Source organism: Chrysemys picta, chromosome 19 (genome assembly GCF_011386835.1).
Source record: "Chrysemys picta bellii isolate R12L10 chromosome 19, ASM1138683v2, whole genome shotgun sequence".
Classification (NCBI taxonomy): domain Eukaryota; kingdom Metazoa; phylum Chordata; order Testudines; family Emydidae; genus Chrysemys; species Chrysemys picta.
Window position 1 is genome coordinate 1,508,961 of NC_088809.1, and position 13,981 is coordinate 1,522,941.

At 61.6% G+C, this 13,981-nt stretch overlaps 2 protein-coding genes across 4 annotated transcripts in view; one reads left to right on the forward strand and one right to left on the reverse strand.

Moving 5' to 3' along the window:
• The window catches only part of SUPT6H (SPT6 homolog, histone chaperone and transcription elongation factor), a 41,176-nt gene extending 38,126 nt beyond the window's left edge, over window positions 1–3,050 (forward strand). For all 3 annotated transcript variants that reach the window (XM_005298262.4, XM_042858034.2, XM_005298263.4), the window contains 2 exons: window positions 275–453; window positions 1,193–3,050. In XM_005298262.4, coding sequence (XP_005298319.1) covers window positions 275–453; window positions 1,193–1,379 — 366 coding nt within the window. In that variant the 3' untranslated portion in view covers window positions 1,380–3,050. The remainder of the gene's footprint in view (window positions 1–274; window positions 454–1,192) is intronic.
• Window positions 3,051–4,867: 1,817 nt separating this feature from the next.
• PROCA1 (protein interacting with cyclin A1) lies at window positions 4,868–9,770 on the reverse strand. The gene is made up of 4 exons (XM_065573265.1): window positions 9,449–9,770; window positions 7,872–8,004; window positions 6,788–6,922; window positions 4,868–6,696 (listed from the first exon to the last, which is right to left on the reverse strand). The coding sequence occupies exons 1-4, from the start codon at window positions 9,696–9,698 to the stop codon at window positions 6,027–6,029; spliced, it is 1,188 nt and encodes a 395-aa protein (XP_065429337.1). The 5' UTR covers window positions 9,699–9,770; the 3' UTR covers window positions 4,868–6,026.
• Between the last annotated feature and the right edge of the window lie 4,211 nt (window positions 9,771–13,981).

Consider the following 13,981-nt stretch of genomic DNA (forward strand, 5'->3'; position numbering starts at 1 on the left):
AGCTAAAACACTCCTCCTTGGAGTAGACACTCTGGGGGTGACATCTGGGGCCTATCGCTCCCCATTGGAGTCCCCACAAAACCCTCCCGTGGTGCTAAGCCGCTCCCTGAGGAAGGCATGGCGGCTTGGTGATGTGTAGGGAGGGCCTGACCCTGCCTCCTGCTCTCTGGGTAAGAGGTGAGGTAACGTGCTGTGCTCTGGGCATCTGTGTCAAGCCTTGCCCCAGTGGTGCCCTGCCCCTTGCACTAGCCTAAGAGTGTCTGTCCTCTTGCAGGTCTTTACAACTCCAGCACAGCAGCCAGTGGCCACCCCTCTGATGACCCCCAGCTACTCCTACACGACCCCCAGCCAACCAATTACAACACCGCAGTATCATCAGCTCCAGGCCAGTACTACACCCCAGTCCACCCAGTCGCAGCCATCATCCAGTTCCAGACAGAGGCAGCAGCCGAAGTGAGTAGCTCGTTCATGGTGCTGGATGTGTGCAGCTCTCTGCTGTCTTTGAGCCGCTCTTGGCCTGCCACACGAGCACTTCCCTGGCTGCAGGATACAGGTTCTGCCGTAACTCTGCCTGCTGCCAGGAGGGGGTGAGCTGAACAGGCCGGGGGGAGGGTGAACATTCAGCGAGTGCACCTGAAGGAGCTGCATGGCTGTGGTGCTCAAAGGGCAGGGGAAGAGGTGTCTGGTGAGAACTGTGGCTGAGCGAGGGTGAAGTGTGTAGTCACGGCCCATCGGCTCTGAGGAAATGCAATTCGGGCCGTGGTGCTGATGGAGGGTAAAGAAGCCAGTCCAAGGGGCTGAGGGCTGGCTCCCTCCGATAGTGTGGCCCCGTTCCTTGGCCCCGCGTGAGGGCGGAACTGAGTCTGCTAAGGAAATTGGCCACAATGGGTCCCATTGACTAACAGCCACTCTGCAGCTGCGAGGAATCTGAGACCTCAGACATAACTGAACACGGCCCACGGAGTTCTGCAGGCATCCTAGAGCCGCTGCCTCAGGCTGCAGAGCCCGCGGGTCCCGGCATGCAGGGGGAGGAAGTCTGCATGGGCTGCCTTTGAATAGAAGAGAGAGACTTCGGGGCATCCAGTAGCGTCATCCTTCTGCAAAGGCAGCGCCTGGGGAGGGAGGGGAAGGAAACTGACCCTGTTGGGCTCCTGCTAGTCGTATGTTTCACTTCCTGCTTCTGCCTGTCTAGGTCCAACAGCCATGCTGCAATAGATTGGGGGAAAATGGCCGAGCAGTGGCTACAGGAGAAGGAGGCTGAGCGGAGGAAACAGAAACAGAGGCTGACCCCTCGTCCATCTCCCAGCCCCATGATTGAGAGCACACCCATGTCCATTGCTGGGGACGCCACACCACTTCTGGATGAAATGGATCGATAGGCCTTGCTGGACCTGACCCTTAACCTCTGTTCTTTCTCTGGGGAGGGGAAGGGGAGGGAGAACAGCTGAGAACGAGTTCCCTTCCCTTCTCCACACAACTCCTATTTTATACTTCATAAAACGATGTGAAATGACACTTGGTGTGTCCACCCCCATGAGCTGATATACTTGGCAGGGCTGGTATAATTAGACACACACATAGATCATAGGAAGGGATGCTGCAGATGCCTCTGCGCACTAAACTTTGGTTCACCGTGTGGGAAGCTCAGCAGAACAGTTATAAAGGTCGAACGAGACCCTTTAGAAATGAACAGCGACCTGCTTTCACAGCCAAAGACTAGAAAGCAAACCTAGCAGGAGATGCAAGCTCTTGGCCTAGAGCGAAGTTTTATTTTGATCGTCTTGTATTCTGACCGTCGCCCATCCCCGTTCCGACCCACGGAACGAAATCACGTGGGGGCTCGGACAACTCAACCCAGATCCGCTGACGTTTCTGCTACTGTATGCTTGGTGGCTCCTTGTATAGTGGGCTCTGCAAAAACTCCACCAGCTGCCCCCGCTGTATTTGCAAGGGTGTGAGCAGCTCTGGGCGAGGGCTCTTGCCAGAGAGAGGAGCAACTGTTCCACAGGCTCATCCTCTCCTGGCTTCATTTGGGACAATATTTATTCAGTTGGTTTTTAACTCAGACGGCAAAGCAAACCCCTGGGTAACAGCAGCTTTCCCAGGCGTTAGCAGGCCCTAAGGCACTGCAAGGGCAGCCACTCCTGGGGTGAGGAGAATGCAAATCAGCCTGAAGTGCATGTCCTCTGTCATACCGCTTAGCTCTGTCCACATGTAACCGAAAAGGGTGAATAAATAGTGTTTCTACTGAACACTAGTCTGGGGGTGTTCTCTTCTCATCCTGTATGGCCTGCCCGCTCCTCTCCACCACCGAGTAGAGTACAGCAGTGAGCCAGGAAATGCCCCTCTTGTGTTGCCCGAGTTGCCTGCTGGGTGCTGGTGGGTTGATGCTGAAGAATAGTTTGGGTTGAATGTGTGGGGTTCTCAGCCCAGCGTATCAGGGCGACCCCCCTGGCGCTGCCCTCCCCTCTGTCCAAGCGGGAGCCAGGGAGGAGGCTGACAGAACGCAGGCACTGTCTGTCCTGGGTCAGAAGCAGCCCTGAGGGCTCTGTTTCATACACTTCCCTGTATTTCCCCACCTGCCTTCTCCAGGAGGAGTTTGCCTGGAAGCAGGATTTTTGTTGCTTGATCTGCTCCTGTTTGGCTCTAACATCACAACCCACTGCTGGAAGTCCCAGAGGGCTCTCCCTCAGCTGGGAAAGGAGCAGACAACTCAGGAAACAAAGGTCCTGTTGCATCCAAGAGATGCACGAGACACGAAGGTGAAGCTGTTCTCCTGAGGAGTGCAGAGCCTGGCTTCCCTACAGCTCCCCGGGGGGCTGGTCTGACTGCATCCCTCTCCTTACCATGCAGGCGGGCCCTACTTGGGGGTAGATTAACAAGCATACTCACCTTATGCTGTTTGTTTATTTGTTCAGTTCTGTATGACAGGAAATTGACTATGGAGTAGCTCTCTGTGAGGGAACCTGCCAGAGAGTCATTACTGCTCCTTATGGCTGTCTTTGGTTTTAGTTTTTTCCTTTTCCATCAATAAAATTCTACTTTTGGGATGTTGACTGTACCTAGCGTTCTCCCTGCCTACTGCACTAACGCTCTCCTCTCCGTAAGCCACCTCCTGCCCTGCTCTGCTCTAGGGATGCCAGGTGGAGCTGCCCCACCATCTCTCTGCTCTGGCGGGATGGGTTTGGTCTGATCTCCAGAGAGATGACTGGGAAGACGTGCACGAGCTGCTGCTAGTAGCAAACGGGAGCCTGGGTTTCCCATCTTGTATCCCAGGCCCTCCCTCTGCAAGTCGAGATCCCCTCCAACACCCTGCATCTTGCACCAGAGGAAGAGTTAGTGCCAAGCTGGCTGCAGCACTACATCGCTCCTATTTGCACCCAGGGCATCTCTTGAAAGACTCTGCCTAGCGGCATTTGGCTGAGCTCGGAGGCATTGCACCGTGGCTTTAAAGGTCTCTCTTCTGCTATCGCTCTTGCCTGTGGCCGCTTGCTAGGGATGGAAAGCTTTGGAAAGGACGTTTCCAGGGTCAGGCTGTCTACAAAACACTTGCTCACTCTGAGCTGCATGGCTGTGCCCGAGTGACAAGCAGCACACTTGGCTCTGTGCAGGGCCCATGGTAAAGGGGCTGCTCGCTTGTGATGTGGGTCTGGGTTCTCATGATCCTTTGTCTAAGGGCAGGGCAATGGCCCATCCTCTCGTGAGCAGGGGCTGTTCTCTTACTGTATTTGAAGAGTCCTGCAGGAGGCGGTGCCAGGTTTAAATCAAGATCTCCCCAAAAGTCTGAAACTGTAAACGCTCCTGTGTTTTTTGCTTTAGCACTGCGTGCTCTGGGTGGCTGGGTAACGCTGTGAGAGGCCTCATTGCATGGACAGGTACCCCCAGCACCTCGTACCCGGGCTCCTGTGTCTGAAAGTGCGATAAAGATCTTCTGGCCAAACCCTGATTTTAAATGAAGGCTTTTTTAGTCTCCTGCGAGCCCTCACTAGAATGGCTTGCCTGGCTCCAGGGTGGAGCTCACTGAGAAAATACCTCCCAGGCATTGGTGGGTCTGTTTTCCAGCATGATCTTTGCATCTCTCAGGGCAGAATGAGAGGGGGCGCAGGGCTTTCCTGATCTGTGTCATTAGGGGCAAACCTCTGCCTTGTGCCTTCTTAGCGATTCATACACATTTCATCCAAGTGCTCGGCTAGTGCCGGCGAGACCTTGAGCCGATTGGGGATCCTTCGGGCACATCCTCCACTCGCTTGATCGCCCCGTGGCTGCGGCAAAGCAGCCGAAGTCCACATAATGAGAGACCTTTACTACTAGAGCTGCAGGCTGAGCAGCCAGGGGCGCCCTGGCTCCAGAACACCGTATCCTTGCCGGGTAAGTGGGCATGAGGGTAATGGTCACAAGTGCCCCTCCAGGAGCCGCCAGCTGTGTGTATAGCGCAGGCCGGGCCCTGGCCCTTACACGCTGATTTGGCATGTAGCTGTATGCAAGGCACTGACCCTCTCGGTCACATGGAGTTAGTACCTGCCTGCTGGCCAGGGGGTGTGTGTGAAACTCAGCATTGGAGCAGGGCAGAGAATTATTATCAACTCCCAAGCTCGGTAAGTGGCTCGAGAACTGCTCCAGCAGCAACCCCATTCCGGAAGAAACAGATGAAGGAAAAGCTGCAGTTAGCGAACGAATGCCCCAAATCAAGGTACGGACGAGCCATGGGAGCTAAAGCGGGGTACGGGCAGGGAAACGCCCTTAACTCAGGGCAGGAAATCTGCCTGCCCCTCCTCCCTCTGCCATTCCTGCCCTGCCAGCTTGCAGGGAAAACGACTCCGTGCCTGAGCTGAGCAATGTGAAATGAGAAAGCATGAAGGGTGAGGAGTAACTCAGACTAGTTCTTTAATAACCTGCGCTCCTCTCCCAGCGCCCAACACTCGCACCCAGCAGGATCCTTTCTGAAAGCCTGAGGTGCCGCCTGCCGGGCCTAGACCAAACAATCCCCCAGTTCACAGAAACCAAAGAGACCAAGTGCTGCTCTGGGAGGGTCAGGTGCTGGGCTGGCCTCACCGAGCTAACCAGGGGCCCCGGCCCACCAGTCCCGGGACGTGAGGATTAGCCTGAAGAATTCTCCCCCGCTGCTCTGCCCAGCTCTCGCCGCTGTTCTCAGTGTCCCATTGTGCTGCTGTTTCCCCTCCAACCAAGGTTATTTCTCTGTGGGGGGGCAGGAACGGCAGCCCCCATCACTATCCTCAGGGCCCTGGAGCTGGCAACCCCCTGGGAGTCTCACTTTAAAAGGCAGCCAAGCAAAGGGGCTGGATGGGTGTTTTCCGAGGGGGCAGTTAGCATGTCCCCTAACATGTCAGTAAAGCAAAAAGGACCAGGGCCAGAGTATCTCCTGGGAACCCCTGGTGCAATGACCCATTTCGGGGGGCGGGGGAAATACAGGAGCTGAGGTGGGAGCAAGAACGAGACAGCTACTCGCTCTGCACAGTCGTGCAGCGATCACACACGTGCTCTCCCTCGTCCGTTTCTACCCTTCCCCAGGGGCTGTCGTCTTGCCTGGCCCCTTCAGGGCAGGGACTGGGCCGTTAGCTGCATGGCCAGCGCTGGTGCTACCGCAGTGCCTGCCCGTCCGCTGGGAGAGCAAGGGTGGAACAGGCACTAGCAGGGGCTTCTGGCCAGGCCCCTTCCCCCGCAGCAGGCAGCGTTCTCCCCCATTCGGCTGTGCTACGCGCGCTGCTGGATTAGATCTGGGGGGCACGTGCCTTTCCTGTTCCTTGGCCCGCTTTGCAAGGGGACTCAATTGCATTGTCACCTCTCTCCTGGGCAAACATTTCAACAGCGCTGGGACTCAGCAGCCAAGTCACAGAGGACTCCCTGCGGCAGGAGCTCCATTTCGTCGGCCCGCTGCAGACGCGGCTACAGCAGCAGGGTTAGGGATAGACCGCTAGCATGGTGCCATCGGCTGCATCGAGCTAATTTATTAGTGACAACCCGCCCTCTGGGGACCGGGGGAAGGTCAGCCTCGGCTGCAGGGAGTCTCATACAGGCCTGGGCAGACTCTCCGCTTCCTTTCTCGGGCGCTTCCTTCCATTTCCTTCCCTCCTCCTCTTCCTCTTGCTGGCAGCTGGGCATGTGGGCTGGAGAGTAGGCAAAGGCCTTGCCTTCAACTGCCCCCGGTCACTGCTTTCAGCCTGCGCTGCCCCGCGTGGAGTCAGGGTCTCCTCCCCGACGGGGGCATCGTTCAGGATAGCGTTGAACACATCCTCCTTCCCCGCGAAGTCCAGCACCAGGTGCTTAGGGAGGAGGGAGGCAGTATCTGCAGTGGGGGTGGGCAGCCCCAGCACCTCCGCTTTGGAATGGACTTTCTTCTTTTTCAGCCCTTTTCCTTTCTTAGTTTTCCTCCCTCTCTTCTTCCCTTTCCCCTTCCGCTGGGTCTTGGCGGGGCTCTCTCGCTTGGGCCCAGTGGGCGCAGACTTCTGGAAGCTGTCCATAGCCCCTGTGACAACCTGGCCTGGGGGTGGGTGCTTTGTCGGAGGAAGTGCCCATCTGCCCGTGCTCTCTCTAGGCGGGGGGGTGCCAGGCTGGGGCGCTGGGCTGGAAGGAGCCCTGTCTGAGCCGGCTGCCGCTTCGTCTATCAGTTCCCCACCAAACTCATAGAGCACCGGCTTCCGGGGCACCGCAATGGCCACGGTGTTGTACTTCTTGCACCTTGAGAGAAGAGGGACGAGAAGCAGAGTGAGGGGGGTGCAGCTTTGGTGGGGGGCAGGGGAGCACCCCAGGCTCCCTGGTCAGGACTTACCAGATGTACAGATAGGGCTCCACACACTGCTCTTTGTAGGTGAACTCAAAGCAGGGCACCTGGATCACGTTGAAGAAGGCCTGGCCCACCACGCGGGAGGCAGTGTCATTCACCTGCCTCAGGCAGCCTTTCAACCTGCAAGGGCAACGCAGAGCATCAGGCAGGGTAAGGAAGGGGCAGGGGGCCTCTCCGGCCGGGCTGAGCTGGGGCAGCAGAGGGAGGAGGTGTCACAGGGACTTCACCCACTCTTGTTCCTCACACCCTGCCTCTAAGCAAGCTATTGCGGGGTGGCCTTGCTGCTGTTATGGGGAGAGCTGTCCAGTGTCTCCAGCACAAGGCCTTGGGGCCCGAGCAGCGGGACTTGTTTGGGAGAACTGGCGGGCAGGTTTCCAAACAGGAAACAGCCAACGCGCTCGGTGACGGGGCCTGGAGCGGCTGCCAGCACAGCCCAGACGGGAGTCGAGCGCTTTTAGCAGGTCTTTGACGTGGGTAGCATTGTACACCGCATCAGTTAGCTAACCTTACCCTTCTCTGGTCCCTTCCACCAGCGGATAAGCTGGTCCTATGCCACAGAGGGGACAGGCTAAGGCCTGGGCTACACTTAACAATTAGATTGGCCTACAAATGTTGTGCCCTGGGTGCTGTGATTGAGTCAACCAAACCCCCAGGGCAGACGCAGTGAGGTGGACAGGCGACTTCTAGCGCCCGCCTCTTGGAGAGATGGCTTCACTACGTCGATTGGAAAAAACCCTTCCGCAGGGTCGGAAGCATCTACCCTGCGGCGCTACCACAGCACAGCTGTGTGGACACACCCAGGGGCTGGGTCTTGGCCGAGGTTACAAAGAAACCCAATAGCTCCAACCCGCTCTGCAGCCGCCTGTTCTCCAGCGCTGGCTCGGCTCCCTGCTCCGGACAGGTGGGAGGTTAGGGAAATTCCAACCCCTCGCTGCTGCCCAAGCTCGGTCACTACTTCGTGTTCAACAGAGCAGCGTCTCTCCCCCGCCTCCTCCCGCCGGCTTCCCGTTGCCATCGGCTATGGGCGCCTGGAGCGGCACAGACTGGCTTCCCCGGCCAGGGCCCGTACCGCAGGTCGCAGGCGCAGTGGCTGATGGTGTGCCAGCGGAGGTTCCGGTAGCCGTACTTGGCCGTGAAGGGGTGGATGACGTGCTGACAGTGGTCGTGTTCCCGGCAGCACTCGTCCGTCTCTCGATGTTCTCCTGAGTGGCCGAGGGAGAGAAGGCCTCAGCCCCCCGCGCCGCACAAGAGCAGCGCGCAGGAGCTGGCCCCAGCTTCAACGCCCGCGGGCTGCCCGCTCTGGGGCTGGCACGGCTGAGGCACCAGGCACCTGGGCTCTCGGCACATGTAGGGCCCACCTCCCTGCTGCTGCTAGTCTGCCAACGCTGGGTGCTCTGCCCCTGCTGGGGGGCACCAGTTCTGGGGCGGGGGGCATGGCACCAACCGCCTTCCAAACTCACGGACGGCCCTGCCCCTCCCTCTTATCCTCGCACCCCTCAAGCACCCTGCACCTCAGCCTGTGCACACCCCCAAACACCCACACATGCTGCCAACACCCCCAACCCCCCATGCACCCCAACCCCCACACCTCCCACGGACACCCCCAAAACCCCCCCAGACCCAACAACCCCTAACAAACCACACCCACACCCCCAACCCCCCACACCCCAAAGACCCCTCCCCCTCCTACACCCCCAACCCCCCACACTCCCAAAGACCCCACACACACACACCCAACCCCCCCACACCCAACAACCCCTAACAACCCACACTCACACCCCCAACCCCCCACACCCCCAAAGACCCCTCCCCCTCCCACACACACCCAACCCCCCCAAAGACCCCACACACACACACCCAACCCCCTCACACCCAACAACCCCTAACAACCCACACCCCCAACCCCCCACGCCCCCAAAGACCCCTCCCCCTCCAACACACCCCCAGGCCCCCCAAAGACACCCCCCCACACACACACCCAACCCCCCCACACCCAACAACCCCCAACAACTCCTCCATGCACACACACAACCCCCCACACACGGACAGCCCCCCCCAAAAACCCAACCCCCAAAGACCCAACAACCCCCCACACCCCCAACCACTCCCCCATGCACACCCACAACCCCCCACACACAACCCCCCCCACACGGACAGCCCCAAAACCTACCCACACACCCCCAAAGACCCCACCCCTCATGCACACCCCAACACCTCTTCCACACGCACCCCAACTACCCCCCACTCACACCCAAACACCTACCCACTGGTTTTCACCGGCCCCGCCCCCCGCGGGGTGTATTGAGTTATCAGCCCCTGAGCACTCCCCCCCCCCCCCCACCGAGTCTCCCGCCCCCATCCACACTCGACTGGCGGGGGAGAGGGCTGCTGTTTGCGGCTCCCCGCATAGATCTGCTGGGGGAGTCCCGGCCGGCTCCAGCGCCCCGGGCAGGGCGGGGGGGGGGGGTCCCAGCTCCAGCGCCCCGGGCGGTGCGGGGGGAGTCTCGGAGGGGGGGTCCTGGCGGAGGGGGTCCAGGCTCCAGCGCCCCGGACGGTGCGGGGGGAGTCTCGGAGGGGGGGTCCCGGCGGGGGGGGGAGTCCCGGCGAGGGGGGGTCCCGTCTCCAGCGCCCCGGCCCGGCCCTCACCCAGCTGCCCGTAGCTGTCGGCGTTGTTGCCGGCCCCGCACCAGAGGGTGCCCGGGTAGGTGAAGCCCCGCTTGGTCCGTCTGCGAGCGGCGCCTCCCGCCGGCTCCGGCGCCCACGTGGCGCCCAGCGGCTGCCGCCCGCCCGAGTCCGGGGAGCGGACGGGGGCGCCGGCGGGGTCGGGCTGCCCGGGGCTCTCGGACCCCTGAGCCGCCGCCAACAAGCACAGGAGCCGCAGCGCCACGGCCCGCATGGCCCGGCCGCCTTCAGCACCGCGGGGCCAGACAGCGCCCGCCGCCGCCTTATCAACCGGCCGGGCCGCGCCCCCGCCTCTCCCGCCCCTTCCCTGGGACCCCCCTCCCGCACTCCCCCCGGGACCGCCCCCCACTGCCCCTCCTGCCCCCTCTCTCCCCGCCTCTCCCGCCCCTTCCCTGGGACCCCCTCCCGCACTCCCCCCGGGACCGCCCCCCACTGCCCCTCCTGCCCCCTCTCTCCCCGCCTCTCCCGCCCCTTCCCTGGGACCCCCTCCCGCACTCCCCCCAGGACCGCCCCCCCACTGCCCCTCCTGCCCCCTCTCCCCCCTGCTTCTACCCGCCCCTTCCCTGGGACCCCCTCCCGCACTCCCCCGGGACCGCTCCCCACTGCCCCTCCTGCCCCCTCTCCCCCCGCTTCTCCCCGCCCCTTCCCTGGGACCCCCTCCCGCACTCCCCCCGGGACCGCCCCCCACTGCCCCTCCTGCCCCCTCTTCCCCATCTCCGCCCTGCTTCTCCCCGCCCCTTCCCTGGGACCCCCTCCCGCACTCCCCCGGGACCGCTCCCCACTGCCCCTCCTGCCCCCTCTCCCCCCGCTTCTCCCCGCCCCTTCCCTGGGACCCCCTCCTGCACTCCCCCGGGACCGCCCCCCACTGGCCCTCCTGCCCCCTCTCCCCCCTGCTTCTCCCCGCCCCTTCCCTGGGAACCCCTCCCGCACTTCCACCGGGATCGCTCCCCATTGCCCCCTCCCGCCCTCTACCCCTGGGACCCGTTCACCGCCACCTTTCCCACTGCCCCCCCTCGACCGCTCCCCAACCCCCACTACCCCCTCCTGCCCCCTCTCCCCCCTGCTTCTCCCCTTCCCCAGGACCCCCGTCCAACACTCCCCCCAGGACCACCCCTTCGCCTCCTACTACCCCGTCCCCCACCCCCTTCCTGTCCCCTCTCCCCCTCACCTCTCCCTGCCCCCTCCCCCCCCAACGTGCTCCCCGCCCCCTTGCCCGGGGACCGCCCCTTCACCCCCCACTACCTCCCTCCTGTCAGGGCTGGCGCAACCCATTAGGCGACCTAGACGGTCGCCTAGGGCGCTAACATTTGGGGTCCGCGACCGCGGTGGCCAGATCTTCAGCCGCCCCGGTCGTTGTCAGTATTTCGGGGGCAGGACCTTCTGCCACCTAGGGCGTCAAAAAAGCTGGCAGCGCTCCTGCCTCCTGTCCCCTCTCCTCACCAGCCCCTTCCCTGGGACCACCTGTCCCGGAGTCCCCGGGCGATGCTCTGGAACTGCTCCCCACAAAGCCAGTCAGGACCTTGGGGAGCCTCCTCTCCCTCGGAGCAGACCGTCTTCAGGGCAAGAAGCTCACACGGCTTCACCTTCCTGGGTCTCTCCTTGGAGCATTCAGCATCTGCCCCTCCGTGCGCTTCCCACAGCGAGTCCGCCCAGGCGGGGTCCTGGGGAAGCCAGAGGGTCCTGCACCCCCACTTCGCAGTCAGACGTGACTCTCAGCCAGCCAGTAAAACAGAGGTTTATTAGATGACAGGAACATCGTCTAAAACAGAGCTTGTAGGTCCAGAGAACCGGATCCCTCAGCTGGGTCCATTCTGGGGTCCCATGAGCCAGACACCCCCGTCTGCCCTCACTCCTAGTCCCCAGACAGCTCGAAACTGACTCACCCTCCAGCCCCTCCTCCTCTGGGCTTTGTCCCTTTCCCCGGGCCAGGAGGTCACCTGATCTCTTTGTTCACCTTTAGCTATTCCCTTGCCAGGAGACAGAGTGTCGGCCATTTATGTGCACTGGCCCTTTGCTCTGCAACCATCACACTCCCTTATCCACCACCTAGCGACTTAAGAAATGCATAGGGGAAACTGAGGCACCCCTACAGTATTCAGAGGAAACATTAAGAGGAGTCCCACTTCGTCAACCCCCCCCCCCCAGCACTCCCCTCGCCCAGACCAGTGTTGAAAGGCAGGGCAGGCTGGGTCTCCCTCTGGCACCTGACTGTAAGGACAGCCATGACTCTTCCACGTGTATCTGCAGCCCCCTCCCCCCCGGCTCCCCACTAGCTGAATATTGAACCAACGGTGCAGCCACCTCTGGGGTGACGATGGGAGCCACCACCCAGCACACTCTGTGGGGAAGGAGAGGTTTGACCAAGGGCATCAGGAAAAGCCCCTTGAGTTCTTGGTACCAGCAGAGCAATGCTCACAAGGAACCTGCACGATGCTGGATGTATCTGATGGGTCTGAAGGGTTGGGACAACCCTGCCAGGGGGTGAAAGGGGCTGTGAGCCCTGGGGCTCAGATCCCCAAGCCACTGCTCTGTGGCAGCCCGGCACAGCGCCTCATTCTGGGCTCTGCCCTGGTGCTGATGGGTCTGTTCGCTCAGGAGCCAGGTTGTGCCACTGGAACAATGAGCTTGTCCTGCCCCGCGTGGGCTACCAGGGCCCTGCAAGGGGCTACAAGGGCTGCTGGGTGAGGGGAGAGGGAGCAGACCCTCCCTGGCTGATGCCTGAAGAGCGTCTTTGGGAGCTGTGTGCCTCTCGTTGCTGGCCTTTGACGGGAGCTCTGGGGAACACAGAGGCCCCCCCCCCGCCAGCTGTGAGACTGTAGAGAATAAATGCAGTGAGGTGGGAGTTGGGGCAGAACCGGCCTGTCTGGGACCAGGATCCCACATGGGTGGGTGAATCGCTCCTGTCAGCCCGGGGGGCAGTTGGCCCTGCTCTCTGCACAGTCGGGAACGGATCCATGGCCCCTGGGACCCAGACCGGCCCTTCCTGGTCTCAGCCTATCCGCCCCAACACCCTCCGCGTGGGTTCATCTGACGCAGGAGACCCAGGCACCCTGTCAATGGGCGGCTCGGCCCTTCCCAGGCCAGGCTCTGTTCAGCTGCATTCGCAGGCCTCAGCCTGGCAAGGAAAGGGTTAGTGCTTAATCCGCCTTCTTCCCTTCCCAGGCCTCTGACCGAGAGTTACCCCCAAGCCCCCCTCGCCTGAGTTCGTGAAGGGCTTCCAAGGGGCCGGCTGAGCCGGTTGCCTGGCAGCCTGCAATGGGGTGATGTTGCAGGGCCCATAGGACTCAGGTTCCTTTCAGGTTTTGCCTCCACCCGAACACGCCATCGGCTCTTTCATGTTCCTGTCCCTGTGCCGGGACAGGGCCTTTGTGAGGCAGCGGCCAGGCCGGAGCAGGGGGCGTCACCACGGGAATTCATGCCAAGAACGCCTCTTGAGCATATTAATAAAAGTTGCATTAAGGAGCCTAGAGACTTGGGCTGGATTACGGAAAAGCCGCACGATCGACTGGGGCCTTTAACATAGGGCTGGCAGCCCCTGTGCTGTGGGCTCCCGCTGGCTGGGCTGCCGCCCGCACCTGCCAAGGCAACGCGCCCTGTTCTCACACAGGCAGACTCTGCACCCGCCCTCCCCGCTCTGGGCTGCAGCTGCTGGGGGCCCAAGGTACCCAGGGTTGGATGGCGCGGCTCAGGGCTACCTCCCACTACAGGGATGCAGCTGGCAGAGGCCACAGGCTCCAGCATGCAGCGGTTGGCCTTGCGCTGAGCAGCCTGGCTCCTGCATGAGCAGCACAGGGGGGCCTAGCGTACTCGGGGGGGGGGGTTCGGTTCTGGCTTTGGCCCATGAGCATCAGGCCTCGGGCTTTCAGCAAGTTCCCAGTGCCCTGCCGCTGGCCAGCTGACAGCCCCCTGGCTTCTGGACGGTACTGGGGAATGGGCAGATGAGCTGGGGGTGCGTCTCTAAAATCTCTGCCCAAGAATTGCAGCCGGACACTGCCCCCCGTGTACTCCATTCATGAACCCTGCCTGGCAGGCAGCGTCTGTAACCTCTGGGCAGCTCCTTCACGCCGGCCTGGAGGGAGGCAGGGATTCCAGACCTGACACTGCCTCCGTCTCAGATCTGTCCTCCGGCTGGGAAGCCTGGGCACCAGCAGGATGGGGGGCAGCTGGGTCGCCTCCATGGCCAACAACCGGCAGCCCTCGGGCCCGCTCCGGCTGCATTTTGATGGGAACTGGCCTGTGCAGGGCTCCCTGGGAGCCTGGCTCCGAGGTGGGCCCAGTCCCTTTAACAGCTCAGCTTCCAGGGTTACTCTGGTTCGCTGAGTGCCAGACTTGGCTGCCTGGCCCCTGGAGGCTGACAGCTCCTGGGAGCGGTTGCCAGGGCTCCTTACCCTTCTTCACTGGTTTCACACAACCCCTTTCAAGGAGCCCATTGACAATTCACAGTCACAGCCCGGCTCAAAGTGGCGCATTGTGTCACTGGGCCAAGGCAGAGGCCGC